The 18,546-nt window shown below is 39.0% G+C and overlaps 1 protein-coding gene across 1 annotated transcript in view; it reads right to left on the minus strand.

The window, feature by feature from the left end:
- LOC118741841 (mucin-2-like) overlaps positions 1–18,546 on the minus strand; it is a 28,898-nt gene that overhangs the window by 7,835 nt on the left and 2,517 nt on the right. Inside the window, exons 2-5 of the mRNA XM_036473813.1 lie at positions 17,389–18,070; positions 14,420–14,466; positions 13,147–13,704; positions 1,633–5,048 (exon numbers count right to left, since the gene is read on the minus strand). Of these exons, the coding sequence (XP_036329706.1) occupies positions 1,633–5,048; positions 13,147–13,704; positions 14,420–14,466; positions 17,389–18,070 (4,703 nt within the window). The remainder of the gene's footprint in view (positions 1–1,632; positions 5,049–13,146; positions 13,705–14,419; positions 14,467–17,388; positions 18,071–18,546) is intronic.

Here is an 18,546-nt window from a genome sequence, read left to right on the forward strand (position 1 = left end):
AAACTTCGAGTTATATAGATTACCTGCTGTTATGCAAGTGGGCCTTAGAAAACTTTGAGAAACTAGTTAAAAAGTGTATTTTCGAATATAAGGTTATTGCACCATAGAACTTGAAAGCTACGATGCTTACTTTTTCTGGTAGCTCTGGAAAGAAAACGAAAGTTTTATTAGCTGACTTTCAGAGGCTAGTAATAAAACAGTGCTTCGCAGGATAGGATTAGTCCTGAATTGGGTTTGAGAATTTCAAAGTCTAATTTTTCAACGTGTAGCTTAGTAAAGGAAACGAAAGCTCTCTTGGAAATATTTGGGAGAATATTAAAAAAAGTGCGATCTCTTGTAACTCAGAGACAAATAAATAAATAATTAGCTCGTGACGAGATTTTTAAATGTTTTTATATGTTTTACAACAGCCAATACCAAAACATATCTCATGAGAGAAGCTTTTTAAAGCTTATGTGGATTATATATTGATACGCACAGAGAAAAAAGCAACTTTGGGTCGACACTGTTTTACGTATATGGGCGCGCACTGCGTAACAGCTCTCTCTGGTTATCCTTAATTTAACCGCATGGAAATCTAACTCAAACCCTATATTAGAGATTCGTCTTGAGCTTAGTTGAAAAATTAGGTCTTGATGTAAATAAAATTATGGCAGAAATGATAATCTGTACTGAATATTTTAAAATCAACTTTCCTTTTCAAATGCTTCATACCTTTGACTTCCCCAAATTTAATCATCTTAACTATATTTCACCATTAATGTCAATTAAAAATGTCAAATTTCCACAAGTCTCTAATGACTTTTCTTTATCCTCAAATTAAACGCTCAGAGAGCTTTCTACCTTAAAAAAGCCCACATTTAATTAGGTCTAGTTCAACATCGGTTTTTGCTTATAGTTTATCGTTTGAGTATTTTCGAAATAGAAGTGGAGCTGGAAAAAGTGGTAAAATGGGTTCGATTAGGTGGTAAAGTAGTGCAAAAAAGCTAACTAGTAGGTGCAAATTGGTTAAATAAACAAAAACCTTTTCGGTTCTCAATTGATACTAAAAATGTCTATTAAATACGTTTAAAGAAAAAGAGAATTTGTATTGGCACAGTGCTCCGGCTACGAAAAAATTTAGTAGTCGATTTCAAATCAAAAGTTTTGTACTTTTAAATTTCATTAAGAAATTAGGTACTATTGTAAAATAAAAACAACTAACCAACACCTTTTCGATAAAATTATAAAAGAAAACAATCTAAAAATTCTAAGGTGACTAGTGCTAAGACAAAATTAATTTTTTGAATTTTTCTTAATTATTCAGCGTACACCAAAACGAAAGATATTTGAATATTAAATTTTCTTCTTGAAATAAAAATATTTGCTTTGCGCAACTAAATATCAATTTTTTCAAGGGATAGTGAACAACTAGCAACTACATACAGTACAGTAGACTATGGATATTAGAGTTTGCTTTAAAGCTTGCATAGTTTTTTAGTTTCATTAAACGTAAAACAGCTGGCAACCCTGTTGATTGCAGCGCAACTGGGCATTGTTTACTGCGTTTTCACGCGCAAACTAAATATTTTTTTTTTGAAATTTGGCATACGAGTAGTTACTGTATTTTCCGCTAAGTACTTATTTAAAGTGAGATAGTCATAGAGATACGAGTGAGTTTCTTCTTAACGAGATAAAATTTGTAGTTGTTTTGATTGTTGCTGTTGTTGGTTAAGTACCTCGAGGGAATTTCGTTGCACTTGGCATTCGATGTGGTGTCGGAACATTTGATTGCTGCACCGGTATTCGTAACGTAAGCATTGCCCTTAATACTTTTACCTCTGGCCGCGTTGGCGGTGCCCACAGCTGCAGACGCCTGCTGGGAAGCAGAGTTGGAGACGGTGGTTGTGGTGGAGGAAGCGGTAGGCGAAGAAGAAGCGGAGTAAGCGGCAGCGGCAATCGACGACTTGATGGCATTATTAACTCTTGAAGCACGCATTGGCGTTAACAAGGATTTGGCAGTGCTCGCTGGCGCTGTGTTGCTGGTGGTTGAGTGGTTGATGGAGGAGGAGGAGGAGTTGGATGTGAAGGCAGGTGCTGGCACTTTCGTTTGTGTATATGTATTTGTGTTGGTGTGTATGGGGGAACGGTTGTTCGCAAGTGTGACGGTATTTGTGGTTGTGGTAGTGGAAGTGGTTGGTGTTGACTGAGGGGCGCTTGCTACGCGGTAAGCAGTAGTCGGCGGCGCGGCAGTAGTAGTCGGACGCAATGTAGTTGTTGTGGTTGTGGTAGCTGGTCTATGAGTGGTCGTCGTCGTTGTTGTTGTGCTTGCGTATGTTGTTGCTGTGGCTTTGGCTTTGGGTGTGGTGTAGAGATTTTTGATCTCTTTCACTGCAGCATTGATTTCACGCTCTGACAAATCATCTACGAATTGTTGTGCGCTGCTCTCATCACTATCGCCTGCGAGGTAGAGTTGCAGTTGTTCCAGCACTGAAGCTGGTTCGAACTTGGTGCGCCCAGTGCTGGAGGTAATATAACCAGCATTCTGCAAACTCTCAGCCAAGGTGCGATCTTTAGTTTGCTGCCGATATTTGTTCGAGAACAGGAACTTCAGTGGCCGATCGGTCTTTTGTTCTGTGGACGAAGATGAGCTGGCGCTACCCGCCGATTCAATGCTGTTGTCTTGCTTCGCATCAATGGGCAGCCGCACCAAGGCTTCGGCGCGTGGACCACCCTCCACAGTCGATTCGTTTTCAATCGGTTTTCGATTGACCGACTTCTGTGCCGTTTGCCCGTACGCCGTAATAGTAGCCTGTTTCTGTTGCTGCTCGGCTTTGTAGGTTTCATATTTTTCGCGAGACTTCAGTGGTGCATTCGCGCTCAGTCCATTACGTTGACCCTGTATGGCCACGATGCGTGCGCGTTGCAGCGTTCGCCTTTTTGGATAGCCATCGTTGGGCGAAGACGTGACAGCTTCATAACTGGCTGCGCTGGCACCTGGGTAGCGTACTCTTGGCGCATAGGTTGTTGGTTCTTCGAATGCATTTACTGTCGCCGCAGAGTAACGTGAGCGTCCGCGTGGACGTGGTGTCTCCGAACTTTTTCCGCCGCCATAATCACTTCCCAGGGCTTGTTCTCTCAGTGTGTTTTGGCTTGAAACTGCTTGTGCGATGCGTATAGGCGCGGTAACAATGACTGTGGACATCGTCGTCGGTGTTGTACTCTCAGTTGTAGCCTCGGTGGTGGGCGCTTTGGTGGTCGTAGTCGTCGACGTGGTGCTAGCCAAAGATTGCGGCAGCGCAGCAGATCTGGATGGTGTATTTGAAAAGGTGCTAAGTATGGTATCGCTCACGCTGAAATTCCGTATGCCTGTCGAAGCTGTGGCAAAAATCGAGTCACTAAGATTCCTTGGAGGAGTTGTGATGAGGAAGTAGCTGCGTAGCGGCTTGCTGGTGCTTAGTGTAAATGTGGAAGGTGTTGTTGGGTTCATATAACGTGGCTTAACGGTGCTGCGGAGTGAGTTTGCGCCCGTGTAACGATCATCTTTCTCTTGCAGTATAGTCTCAAGGCTTTTATATGGCGAGACGAAGCGCTGCGCAGGAATGCCGGTGGTTTTGATTAGGCTATCTTTGAAGCTGAGCTCGCGCGGTGTGTAACTCTGTACAGCGCGTTCTGTGGTGGGAAATACAAATGCGGGCGTTGGCGCAGGCGTCGTGGTTGTGGTTGTTGTCGTAGTTGTAGTTGTGGTTGTGGTTCTGGTCGTAGTGCTGCTAGTAGTACGTGGCGTTGTAGTTGTCGACGTTGTGGTGCTGATGCTCGTAATTGGACGCACAGTACTGGTTTCCTTCAATGCCGTCACCACGCTTTGCTCGCTACCCGAACTAGAGACATGGTCATCCTCAATATTCGTCTCCAAAACGATGTGCTGCAATGGCCGTGCGCTAGTGCGGCCCAAACGCCAGGCATTTCGCAAAGGCGGCGCGTATGTGGTTGGCACAATTTCATCCTCGTACGAAGCCTCGGGCAAGAGGGCTCGCTGTGTTGGCTTGTTTGTAGTTGTGCCGGTAGTGCTCGCGGATGCACTTGGCGTCACCATCGCACGGTTTGTCGTCGAAAGCTGTTGCGGCGTCACATTTGGTCTACGCTCATAGATGGGTTTCCCCACCTCCTCTACGCCTTGCGCGTGCAAACTAAAACCATTTGCACCTGTGTGTAGATTATATTTAAAGGGATTCGGCTCGTAGACTATGTTTGTGGGGTAACGAAGCGTTGTGCTGGATGCGGAGCTCTCACCGCTTATAAGCTCTAAAACAGTCTCAGGCTCTGGGGATGGCAACGCTACCTCTTTAACGGTCGGCACGGGTTTGAAACTCTGCGGCGCGACATCGGAGACAATATAGCTTTGCAAACGGCTCTTCTGTGGTGATTTCACGTCAGTTATTTTACCATAATACTCATTCGATTGCTTGCTGCTGCGATAGGCATTCTCGTGTGACCCATACTTTTCATGTGAAACAGCTTTACCACTAATTGCGCGTACCGAATTGCCATGCGAACCGTCAGCATACGTCTCCACTTTGTCAATGACAGCCAAAAATTTTGCCCTACCGTTAAGCGCAGTGCTTGACTCAAACGGACGACCAGCACTTCTAAAGGGTTCAGCTGTCTGTACGTGTACGTTTTGACTGGCGTATGAGATAGTTTCAATGTCGTCCACCGTTCGAAAACCTAACAAGGATGACTGGGACTGCGGTCTATTGGGTGTGTGAGACGGATTTCTGTTTTGTTGTTGTATATTTGGGTTGTGTGCGGCGAGACTGTGCGGCTTGGAGACTACCGTGACAAACGTCTCGTCCGAGTTTGAATATTGTGCACTGGGTTGGGGGTTTTCTGTGGATGTTGTCGTTGTAGTGGATGTTGGTATGCTTGTCGTTCTTTGCGTGGGAGTTGGGGAAGATGTAGGCGGAGTTGGAGATGGAGGTGCTGCTTTGATTGCGGAAGGTGGTTGTTGTGGTGGATTGGATTGCGTACGTTGGTTCTTTTGGTATATATTTGCATGCGTTTTAGATCTGTAGGAGAAATCCACATTTTCGGTTAATGTTAGTGTTGTTGTTGCTTTAGATATGGTAATTGGAAGAGAGAAAGAGAGAGAGAGAGAGGTGGTGGTGGTGGTGGCAGTTGTGGCTGTTTATACGTCAGTGGTAGTTTGTTGTTGGACATTCAACGACTTTAAGAAAAAGATACTTTTTAGACGCGCGAGTTTAGGTTAAATTGTATGCTATTACCAAGTTTATAGACAGTCGAATTATTAATATGTATACGGTATGTAGTTTAAATCACTGCTGCACAGTGCTGTATGAGCGGGCAAAAATCAAAAAAATTGTTGTCACGTATGTCAACGTGTTTGGTATCGTTGGAAAGAAAATTTATCCTAGATTAAGGATCTGGACTTAGTTTTTGTTTTATCTCATAAGGTTCTCACAAAAACCTCTTAAAGTTGTGTGTTTTTTATATATTTTTCCTTTTATGAAAATGCCTTTAGCTGGAGTCTTTAAAAAAAAATTGCTAAAAATACAATTTATCATACTTTATCTTAAGACACAATGTTTCTAATTAGAAAATCTGTAAGCAAACCACTCTATAGAGCTTTTTAAAAAATATTGAGTTTTCTGGCTGGAATGGCCTATTTGCTACACCCTAAAACTTGTTGCAGAAAATTTAAAAAATTCCTAAGTGTACAAAGGGATAAAAAAAATATGTAAAAATATGTTTTTTTTTTTATTCTTTTATTTGAAAGAAGCGGCATTTTTCTTTGAAATAAAAAAAAAAAAGTCTGCAGACTCATTGCGCTTTTCGAAGAAAATCGTTTTTTTTAAGGTTATAAAATAAACTTTTTCAAAAAAAAAATTTCACTGATTACAGTTACCACAGTATTTTCCATTACTTAAATGCCAAAACATTCTTTAAAAATAGTAAAGTTTATTACTGTAGACACACGCGGTAGTGTTCTGTGCTGTGTAGTGAAGCGTAAAATAGTGAAAAAACTAATATTAATATGAATTCAATTATAAAAAACTCAATTTTAGATGATATCTGGATTTCTACTCGTCCATCCGATAGAGTGTCTGCATTATCTGCATTTTTTGAAGACAAATTAATACACGCTAAATGCGACAAAGCACTTTTGAATCAAAAAATAAAACTTTTTAATAGTGAGATGAAAAATAAGTGGAATTATAGTGGCCGCAAAAGAAGCGCTTTTGAAAAAACATATTCTAAATGGCTAAATTGGACATTCATTTCCCTTCCGGATTCCAATGGAAATAAGGATAAATGTGCTGAACGGGGAAGACCTTCTAAAGAAGAATTTTGCGAAGCTTCACGGAGAACAAAAAATCGAAGGGTAGAGCATTTATTGAAAAACTATTCCATCGAAGAGCTCGAGTATGCTCTGAAAAAAATGAAAAAAGCAAGCAAAGTTGAATGTTTTGAAAGTAGTACCGAAGGTTTGCCCATATCTAATTCACTCGCACTATACATAGATCTGAACTTATCAGATCGTAAATATAATAGTTTACGTGCAAAAATAAACCGGTTGCATAAAGATTGTATACCGAGCTTAAACGCATTGCAAACAAAAAAACAAACTTTGCTGCCAACGATTAAATCGACTGAATATTCAGCCGAAGTTGATCTGAAATCATTATTGCTGAAAACAACGCAAAGTATTTTAGAACTAAGCCCAGATAATGGTGACATAACCAAAGCTTCTTTGGTTTGTAAGTGGGGCATGGATGGAAGTTCGGGCATAGCCGCTATAAGCAAAATTTTGGTGACAACAAATTAACGGATGAGTTTATGTTCATCATTGCGCTAGTCCCTCTGAGGTAACAAAAAATTATCTAATATGTCTTCCAAAAACATTCAATAGCTTTTAAAAATAAATTCGAGTTTAGATCAGTAAATGGCATTTTAATTTACATTGACAACTTTTTACAGTATTATTTTGCAATAGGCTGGTCTGAATTAATTAATTTACTCGATTAGCTATTTTGCGAAATGACGGTCTTATATCTTTTCGACAAGCCATATAAGTTATTAAAAAATAAATATTTTTTCCAGGTTAATTGATTTGTCATCCAACAAAAAATATATGGACCAATAACAAATGCTCATCGTCTTTTTATTGTCGTCCAATTAAGTTTAGTTTCAAGAAGGAAAACCGCGAACTAGTTCTATTCGAATATAATGATATGTCGAGAAAAATTGAGAACTTAGAAGATGATGTTGTAATACGAAACGGAAACGGGATTAAAGTTTCTTATCAAATGCATTGCACCATGATTGATGGATCTGTTGCCAATATTTTGACTGGCACTAATGCTTCCAGTAACTGTTTTATTTGCCATGCCAAACCGACCGAAATGAATGTTACTAATTTTACAAAAGTACCAATCGCTAATCATTACAAGTATGGGTTGTCTACACTGCATGCTTGGATTAGATGTTTTGAGTGTTTACTCCACATCGCATACCGTTTAACATTTAAATGCTGGCAAGTTCGCAAAGAAAACAAATACGCCTTTTCTGCGAATAAAGTTAGGATTCAAAATGAGTTTAGGACAAGATTAGGCTTAATAGTGGACCAAGTAAAGACTGGATTTGGAACAACTAATGATGGCAACACAGCTCGCAAATTTTTTTCAAATGCAGAAGTGGCATCAGAAATTACCGGCATCAATAAAGAGCTAATTCAAAATTTTTCAATAATACTGCGATTAATATCGTGTGGAATGCGTATTAATATCGACGCGTTTAGAGAGCTCCTTATAAGGACAAGAACAATGTATTTGACTGAATACGAATGGTACTACATGCCTAGCAGCGTGCATAAAATATTGATGCATGGGTGTGAGGTTATTGAGTATTTCGATCTACCAATTGATAAGAAAATCGATTTGTTGCTATTCGGCATTTTTTACTACTACGAATTTATTCCCACAGGCAATTTTTCAGAGGAAGCTCTGGAAGCTTTACATAAACACATACGTATCGTACGATATGATCATACACGTAAAACTGCTCGGGAGCATACAAACAGAGACTTGATGTCATACTTAACAATATCATCAGATCCTGAAGTAGTTTTTAAAAGGAGTGCTATCCCAAACAAAAATGCAGTTTATACAATGGACAAGCTGAAAGAGTATTTAGTCGATGCTGAAGAAACTTAAAAGTAATAAGCACCCTTCAGTCAACTCAATTAGTTTTATACTAATCAAATACTAGTCAGCCACACGGCCTCAACTAGTTCGAGTTCTGTAATTTTTCCATATAAGCAACTGGTATTTTTAACACGGCGATGTCCTACGAGATGGCAATTGTCCTCTTCTGCATCAGCACTATACCAGTTGGCATACTAGTCAGCCTCTGCATCAGCAATATATCAGTAGACATACTAGTCAATATATACATCAATATCATACCATTTAAGATACTAGTTCGTATATACGTCATGATCGTACCTGTTGGCATACTAGTCATTATATACATCAGAATCATAGCAGTTGACATACTACTCAGTCTATGCGCCAGAACATACTAGTCAGTATGCACGTCAAGATCCTACCAATCAATGAACTAGTGTGTGTTCGTGCGAAGTAACTAATAAAAAGGAAAACAACATTATATTTGTCTTTTGAGTATTTAATGTCGTCTTGAATGAATCAAATTTTTTAAGCGTGTGACATCCACACCAAAAGATATAATCAATTTAAAAAAACATTTTGTAGTCAAAAAGGACCAAAATGAAAGTAGCTGCCATTCCTAGAGGGTTTGCGTAAGAGAGATATAGGGAATCTTATTTGCCATGAATTAAGCCATAGAATGAAGCCTTGAAGTCTTTAATATTATTAGGAAAACGCCCTGTATAAATAATAAAATAACTACTCAGTATTGGAACTACTTCTGAATATCAAATTTTGCAGTTTCAATCTCAGTTTCCATGAAAAATGTAAGAGCTAGGTAAAAAAATATTGATTTTTGAAATCTCCGTACTCTAATCCACCAAGAAACGAATTTTTACTCAAATCCGTCCATTATTCTATTTTTGCCCACTTTTTATATGGAGACACAGCACTGTGTGCTGGAGGGAATGTCTTTAAAATCTTAATCACCAATCAAGTAAATCCATGATTATGGTGATGGATTAGTGAATTATTTACCTAGTGCGTAATGATTTGCGTGAGTCAATGGAAGTATATCCAAATTTTTTTTTTTTTTCGAAAATGAGGTAATGCTGAGAAAATTAGAGGCACCTATGTACTTCGCCGAATATTTTTGTAGTCAAAATAAAAAACAATAAAAATTAAATTTGGAAACGCATTGCTCGAAAACAAAAATATTAGTACTCCTGCAAAAAAAGCTTTCAAAAAACCAGCAGGCATCTCATGCAATTTTTTTCACTTCATTTCCATAGAGCCTATATTGGTTCTGGTACTCCTTCCTTTGCATGCAGTTAATGGTTGTGGTCACAGTAAGTCTTCAAACAAAAGTAAAACATGCAAAATATTGGCGAAAGCTTTAAATGTGCCATGCTGAAGGAAAAATTTGTCGTCGAACTGAATTGAATTTTGGACTATTCCGGAACAAGCCTATTTCTTAAGCTGATCCCTGAGTGAAAGAGTAAAGTGCTACTGTGCCTGGGCTTTTCTAAAAAAACTATTTCAAGATCTTTTTCATTCGGTAAAAAGGTTTTTCAAACTAAGTTTTGATATACTTTTTACTATGGGAATATGTATCTTCTTCTACGGCTCGAAATACATAACTCCCAAAACGCTCTCATATATGTATAAACTATAGCCGTTGTCGTTGTTTGGACTTAACAAACTGGATTGATTTCAATAACATTTTCGGAAGTTTTGCCTTGTATATATGGTCCTATTATAGGCTACCACAAAATTCGTTAGTATTCCATATATCGAAAATTAAATTTTTAACGAGATTTATTCCAGCTCGGATCCTGAACGGTATATGACCCTGCTGTATCATCCAGCTGAACAACGAAGTACAAAACTCATTACCATCTAGCAACGTTCGAATGGTGGAGTTTTATAAATAAGAAAACCCTATACATGGAATACGCGCTGTAGGCTTTTGCCGAAGAGTACGGCCTGAGATGAGCCCTGATTTCACTGGAGCCTGGCTAGAGCTTAAATAAATTGCTTTTGTCTGCTTCTGAGCTAAAAATTTCTTGCCGATGTTGTTTGTTTGGCATTCATTTTCTGGTTGGTAATCGTCTCAGTTGCTTGGTAGCGAAGAAAAAAAATAGGCTACAGCCGCAAAGATCTCATGTCATTGAATAAGTGAGTAGCTCAGCGTTCTTCTACCAATAAAATAAAATCGTATTTTTTTCTCGAGTGCATTCAGACACTAAATTGCCTGGGCGCTAAAGAAACAGCCTATTCCTCCTCTGATTTCCGGGCCATAAAGACATAGAAGGAAACGAAAAGGAAGACATGAGCTATGCTTTATAAAAGGGCCATGCAACCATCAGAAAAGAGCCCAGATCGAGACAGAGAACAGCTCTGGGACCAATGGAAGCGCCATGCAAAGGAATATTTCAATTGGAAGAAAGTTTGTGGCAGGTAGTTTGTCGAATTCCCATGGGCGTTATCTAAGACCCACTCTTTTATACGTGGTCACAACCTGTTGGATGACGGTAAACAAGACTCTGCCCAGAGCCAAGCTGGAACGGCTGCAGCAGACGGCTGCCCTCAAAATATTTAAAATTTATTTTTATATTTTCCACCGGTGGCCTTCTCAAGGGGTTCCGCGTAAGTGGAACTATGGGCTTGACAACCACGGGGTACCCGGTCAAAGGCTTCCCCAAACTGCTAATTGGTACTGAAGTGCTGGCAGTTCAGTGCGCTGATCAAGATATTTGAATGGATCCGTCGAGCTTTAGAGCACCGTGGAGTTAGGTGTGTCTCGGCAGGTACCCACGGAAAATATCAACCCACGTTGTTTCCACCGGTGGATGTATATGGAAAATTTCTTAACGGTTGTAGTGCTATAAGGTTAAATGTGATCCAATCGTTGATCGATTTCATATTCGGACAAGCAAACTGGAAACTCTGTCGAATAGCCTGTGAAAACTAGATTTTAATACTCTTCTACGCTGTTTGCACAAAAAAACATTTCTTAAGAATCCCAAGGAGGAACAAATGGAAAGGTACCATAGACTGAGGCTCAGGGCCGACTGCTGTCTATACAAATAGCTTCAAGCTAAACGAAAGAGTAGGCAGCGAGATTAACTACAGTAAACTCACAGTAAACCCCAGTCTTCGCTTATCGGACCATAGTAGCAGACAGTCCCAACTAACCGCCATAAGCGAGGTAAGTCGGTGGCTCATAGTTTCTGCTCGTCCAGAACGGCCTTTCACTCACTACATACATATTCTGTGTGACAACCAGATTGCTATTAAATCCCTAAAGTTCAAAGGAACAACCTCCAAAGTAACCATCGAATGAAGGGCTTTCAATATGCTAGCATCTAAATGCTCCTTGGTTTTTGTATGGGAACACACCTGTCGGTCTACCAGACAAATCTGGACAAAAATCTATGAAAATTTATCTAAATCACTGACTCGGCTTGACCACTTCTCCCTCACAATAGTAGTCGAGGTAATAACCGAGAACTTCGTTATAGGTACGCATGGAAAGAGATTGGGATATCCGACCAACGGTTTTTGTAATAGAGTCGAGGAAGAAGTGGGGGGCATCGAACTCTATTTTTGGCACTGTCCCATCCTGGTCAAGATGCGCAACAAATCCTTTAGATATTTTTTAGCCGAGTTCAGCTCAGCGAACATTCTCGACTTTGGTATTATGTACATATTTGTATCGTCCGGACCCGATTTTCGGATTACTAGTTTTACCTAGGCTAAACTAGTTCGACCTACATGCGATAGGATAAGCCAGAGTTCGACTCTTGAGAATAACCCGTTGAAGTTTGGCCGAAGACCGTGAATGCCGAAATAAGTTACTGCGGACTACGTAGCCGGAATAGGGCTGCTTTCTCCTATCGGGCTTAGGCTAGACCCGTTTGTAAAACTACTTTGTCCGACAATCGGATTTGGCTAGTAGCATATATGTATATATGTTTAAAGCGCAATTGGTGGTTGAATTTCTAAGGGGAAGGACGGAAGTGCCTCTGCGCTCTTGAACGAAATCAGGCACTCTAACCTAACGTTGCCAAGACGGTGTAACGCTCTTCAATTCCGGCGTAGTTATTCAATTTGGTCGTAGCTAGCCAGCCTTACCGAAATTCAAAGTTATTTTTAGGTCACAGTGCTCTAAGCGCTTATAGTAAAAATAGTAAAAATATCACGTCATACTTTTGTCAAGTCTTTTTAGTTTCGATTTCTACTACTCTCACAAATAACATAATCTTTCACAGTTTACTCCACGCTCTCAGGCCTCTAACGTTTAGTTGGTGACGGTGACCTTAATTAAGGTGACTCTCTAATTCGTACACCTCCAAAATTGGGTATTGATATTTATATTCGGGTATGTATACCGTGTACTCTCAATGCTTTGTGTTTCTGAAATTCTCAACTTGTTCATGTTTTTTACACTTGATTTGCGTGTTCCTGTATGATGTATTTGTGCGTGTTTAGAATGAATACCTAAGGTTCCACATGAAATAGAAAGATCGGTAGTATGAAAATGCTTTTCAGAAGGATATCCTAGCAACTAAGACTACGGGATGACTTAAAAATGATTGCACTAGAGCAAAATGTATGAATATGTAATTGCCAATTGGCGTAGAGTTTTTTGTCATTTTGCACTGCGTGTAAGTATGTTTGCATGTAAGTGTAAGTGGCTAAGTATTTATTTTGTGATCGCTTGATGAGTATTTGCTGATGATTGTGATTTTTGTCAACAATTCAATTATCCAATCAATAAACTATTTAAAAAACAAAAGCCAAAATATGTATCACGCAATGATGATCAATAAACGCAGTCACATAATGAATCGACTTAAACGCTTTTTGTTTTCAAATGAACGCATTCCATAGAAAGTACGCGAAGCAATAGATGATGAAGAATAGTTGTAAGTACTATGAGTATATTCGGGCGCGATTAGCGTGTCAAAGACTATACCTTAACGACTTTGTTGTTGTTATTGGTGCCGCCTGTGTAGTACGCACAATTTGGGTGGTGCTTCTTGCCGTCGTACGTGCCGATGTCCTTGGCGCTGCTGTAGTCGTCCTTGTCTTCACTGTTGTTGTGGGGTTGCCACGTTGTGAGAACGTACTACTTCGGGTTGGCGCTGTACCTCCCCGACTTGTAGGTAGTTCAACAAAATTTGTTGCAGTCGGTTTGTATATTTTGTTAAATTCATGCCCGTTTGGTGTTGAACCGATTACGCTATATTCGTCAACGTCTTGTGTCGCCACCAATTTGGGTGCATAGGTGGTGTAACGTGACGGCTGCTCATAGAGCGCGCGATCGGTATTTAGACCGTACGTAGGCGGATCATCATACAACTCGGCGCTATTCTCGTAGGCGGTATCGTAAATGGGCGCATCATCAAGAGCAGGTGGTTCGGTAATAAAAATTTTACGCGCATCGCTAATCGGTTGACGGTGTGGGCGTGGCGTTGTTGGTGCCGATCGCGGTGGTGGTGGTGGTGGTGGTGTTTCAATGGTAACAGGCTCACTGTTTTCGAGTGTTTTTTGTTTTTTTGTTTTGGTTTTTTCGGTATGTGCATGTGTATTGGTTGTTTAATTCATTAGGGTAGAGTGGAAGATTTGGAACGGTATTGTAATGAAGGAGATACAGTAAACAATTTTGAATAGTTAAAATAATAAAACGCAAAAGTAATTTTGATGTTCACAAATAAATAAATGTGTAATTGTGCGTGTGAGAATGAGCGTGTGCAATTGCATGTTGTTGTTGTTGCTGTTGTTGATGATGTTATTGCGTGACATGTGAGACCTACAGTGTTGAAATTTCTAAAAAAAATACCCTAGGGGTACACTTTTAGTATGAATGCGAGCATAAGCTCTGCTTCGGACATTACCTGCGGGGGCCAGGTTGCAATTTATGGGATGTTTTGTGAATTTGAATGCTTTTTTTTATGATGTGAAGTAGGTTTTATGAAAATCTTATATATTTCCTTAAATAATTCTGGGTATGTTTACTGGCGCGCACACATACATAAATACTTGCTGTTAAAGACTTATGTTATGCTTATGTTTATGTTTATATGACTGTATATGACAGGCAGCTCTCAATTAGGTAAGTCGGTTAAATTTGTTAATCAAATGTTAGATGATTTGGTTATGAAAATAAAGTATTTTAAATGCATTTTAAAGGTTATTTATTGTTGTTTATGTGAATGATTTGTGCAAGAAAGCATTGGAGTACTTACCTCAGTGGCGGACGTGTCGGCTGATCATACACATTATCCTGCTCGATCTGTCGGAGGAAGAAGAAGTAGTTATAAGATACGCCAAATCAAAGGAAAAGAGAAATAAAAAATATGCAATATAAATCAGGAACCGTAACGGTTATGATTTTTATAATAAAAATCACAATTAAACTGCCAAAATTGGATTAAAATTTTTCCGATGAAATTTAACTTTCAATTTTGGATTTTTACTTTTTCGATCAAAGATTGATTCATACCATAAATATTCAAATATCATTTTTTAGATGTGAATAGGGTTTAAAATATTTAAAACGGTCTTAAATTGATCGAAAAAATAGAATCTAAAATAGCGATTATTTTTGATCGGAATAAGTTAATAGTAAAATAAATATTTTTAAAACAAGCTTTCGGGGTTTCCAAATATCTCGACTCTTGCGCCACCTTACGGAAAAATGATTACTGAAGTTATTCCTTTTAATATAGGTAATATAGCATATATTATAAATATGAATAAATACAGGTTTTTGTGGAGTCTCTAGCCCATCAGGAGGTAGGTTAAAAATTAATTTCAAGATTTAAGCAAAAAAAAAAACATTTATGTAAAAAACAAAAATACCAAAAACACAATTTTGCAATGTCCTGACCGCATAGAAACCTAGACAATGACAGCATCTAATTAATCGCAGTTCGATGCTCTCGGAGTAAACAGGTAACAGGCGTTGTCCATCCGTAGTATGCTTGCTTTTTCCTCTGTTGTCCTCTTTTTAAGTATCACGAAGGCAATGTGGGCTGTTTAGGATATCAGCCCCCCAAAGGATGCACACTTCCATGATCTATACAGGTTTGGAATGACAGAAACTCAAACACAAATATGGAAAGTCTTATCTTCGATTCCATTGCAACTTTTAGCTTTTGACTGAGTGGTCAAAAAATCTCAATACCGAGCGTTCTGATTAGTCCCCAGTGGGTATCCATTACCTTCTGCTGTCTATATTTGAAAGAACTTCGGCGGAAGCTTATATAGCATCCTAGTCTAGATGAAGCTGTAAGATACCTTTTGTATATTTGCTTCATCAGATTAAATTTGAGTCTTATGTGCGAGACAAGTTGAAAAACAGATGAGCTCCTTCTCACCCTTCTTTCCCATAAAATCATGTCTGTATTGGTTCTCGGGAGCGTGGGGAGATTATGCACTTTACCAGCAAACAACAGGGTTCTCCTTTTCTGGGTTAAGGGCCATAAGATATAGAAGGAAAGCGGCAGCAATAACCCCAATAGGTCTTGAGCCCTTCCTTTCAATAGAACCATTGACTATCGGAGAAAAGTTTAGGAGAGAAGAAAGAACAACTAGAGAACACGATTGGAACCAAGTCACTGGGAGGATTGTAAGAGTTCAATAAGGAAACACACCAGTACGATAAGCGCATTAACCTCCCGATGGTTAACCCGATGTTTATATGTCTACTACACGTGCTAAGGATTTTTTCCAGAGAAAAACCACTGTACCAATTATCAAAGGCCACAGGATAGAAACCATATTTGTGTTAATTTCAATTCAATTTCAGTGGTATGCAAGGGTGGCTCCAAATCATGTCGTCATAATTTTACCTAGTCCTTACAGAGTTAACGACATTTCTGTGATATTATGCATTTTTAGTGTTTCTCCGGAGAGTATAAGTAAATTGCGGCGCTGTGCGATGGTGGGTGATTCGTACAAAACTACTTTGTACACTTTAAACTAATAGCAAGACAAATTTCGGCTGCGTCCGATTGCGTCCATTTCGTCAATTTTCCATAGACTGAAGGCTTCAATACCGGCAGATCCCTACAAAACTAGTAGGAAAGGTAGTAAACGTATCTCGACTTTGCTAAAATTTGCTATTTGAACCACTTTCACTAATGGAAAGAAAAAGTATGAAAACTGGTAAAAATTGGTGAACTGCCACGCCCACTACAATAGGGGGCGGATATGGTAAATGTTATCCAATTCCAATGAAATTCGGTTTGCAACTTGGATTAAGCTAGGAAGACATACATACATTTGAAATATAGGGGAAATCGGACAACTGCCACGCCCACTAGCTATTCGAAATTTGTATTGTAATGGGGCACGGACTAGTAACGAACCTCCAAAATAGCAAAAATATGGTGCAAGATATACTTTTGCATAAAAGCCGAGAAATATAAAGAATATGTGAATTGGCGACCAACCACGGCCTCCGTGCCCCACACTTGTGGGCGGGAATGGGAAATACTAGTATGGATGGAGGGGGGCGTGGTTGGTGCCAATCCACACAATTTTCTATATATCTCGGGGCTTTAATGCAAAAATAGATCTTGCACAAAAGTTTTGCTATTTCGGAGATTCGTTACTAGTCCTTGCCTTATTATAATCCAGAATTCGGATGGCTGGTAGGCGTGGCTGTTGACCGATTTTCCAATCTTTCAGATTTTTGCCTGCCTGCCTAAGTTACAAATCGAATTTCATTGAAATCGGATAAAATTTACCATATCCGCCCCTTGGTGTAGTGGGCGTGGCAGTCCGCTAAATTCAACCATTTTCATATTTATTCGTTACTGGGCAAAAGTACTCCACGTTATAATTTTCAGCAAAATCGGAGCACACTTACTACTCTTTGTTACATTTTATATGGAGCTCTTCCACTGTGCATCGTCTTTCTAGTAAGCTATAAAATCTCTAAACATAGGAGTTCTGAATATTCCTGATCATTTCATAGTTCTAATCTTTTCTTATTCATTTTTAGTTTTCTACACTAACTACAGCCAGACCTTGTATGCGGTGTTTTATTCTAAATACAAAACATATTTTAGTCTGAATCCTTCTAAGCTCAGTTAGAAAAACAGTCCTAAAGATCCTCTGCGGGTACCTTATACTCTTACCAGATAATATTTTCTTGCAAACAAACTTATTTAAAAGTGGATATATGTATTAAGTTTCTCTCACTAACCTGTGCAATCAGATCCTCATCATAGTCTGTATTATAGATCAACGATTGTTGATTATTGTTGTAAGTGGGCTTCTCTTGTGGCTTATAAGTCTCTCGTGGTGCTGGTGTTGTCAATATTTCCAAGGTTCGATAGGTCGATTGTTGAACAGGTTGTTGACGTACAGGCTGTTGGTGTTGTTGTTGTTGTGGTGGTGGCGGCTGATATTGTTGCTGCGGTGGTGGCTGTTGTTGCTGCTGCTGCTGCTGCTGCTGATATTCTATATCCCTATACAAATCAAGATCATCATCATAAACTGAGTAATATTGTTCATAGGAGCTTTGCTCCTGGTTGGATTGTTGCGGTGCTTGTTGCTGTTGCTGCTGATGTTGTTGGTGTTGTTGTTGCGCATGTTGATTATGCAACCCAACTAATTGCTGTTGCTCATCAGCCTGTTGCTGAGTCTGATGCAATTGATGATGATGTTGTTGTTGGTGGTGTATGTTTGCTTGTGACTCATAGCCCGCATGATTTAATAATGCCGTTGTGTTATAGTAATTACGATTGGGATTTTGTATGGATGTTGATGGTATCGCCTCCACAATCACGCCAGTCGGTGGACGTTGTTGTTGTTGTTGCTGTTGCTGTGCATAATGACTGGGCGGCAATTGCGATTGTGGTGATGATGGCGAAGATGATTCGGGTCTGCGTTGTGATGTGTGTGATGCATTGTTTGTTTGGTATTTTGTAGTTTTTTTTGTTTGTACACCGTGAAATTTTTTTATTTTTTTTTGTGGAGTGATGAATTAGCGGTTAATTATTTTAAATATTTACAAGTATATAACAATTGTTTAGTAATAATTGATTTGTTTTTTTTTTTTGTGTAAGTAAACAAATGAGGATGCAAAATTTCGATTTTTGTTTCGAATAAAAATACGAGTATGTATGTATATATTTACAAAAGAGAATATGAAAACGACAAAAATATATATATTATTTTAGGATTAGCTTTAAAATAACGACTTAGAACAAATGGAGAGCTGCACAGCAGGGTTAATTTTGGTGATTGGTGTGTGAAATTGTGTGAAAGAGATGCATATATATATACATATATATAATATGGTATATATTTATAAGAGAAACATGCATATAGATGACAGTAAGATTTACAGTAAAGAGAG

The sequence above is a fragment of the Rhagoletis pomonella genome, unplaced genomic scaffold (genome assembly GCF_013731165.1).
Source record: "Rhagoletis pomonella isolate Grant_MI unplaced genomic scaffold, Rhpom_1.0 Rhpom_scaffold_00006, whole genome shotgun sequence".
In the NCBI taxonomy this organism is placed as follows: domain Eukaryota; kingdom Metazoa; phylum Arthropoda; class Insecta; order Diptera; family Tephritidae; genus Rhagoletis; species Rhagoletis pomonella.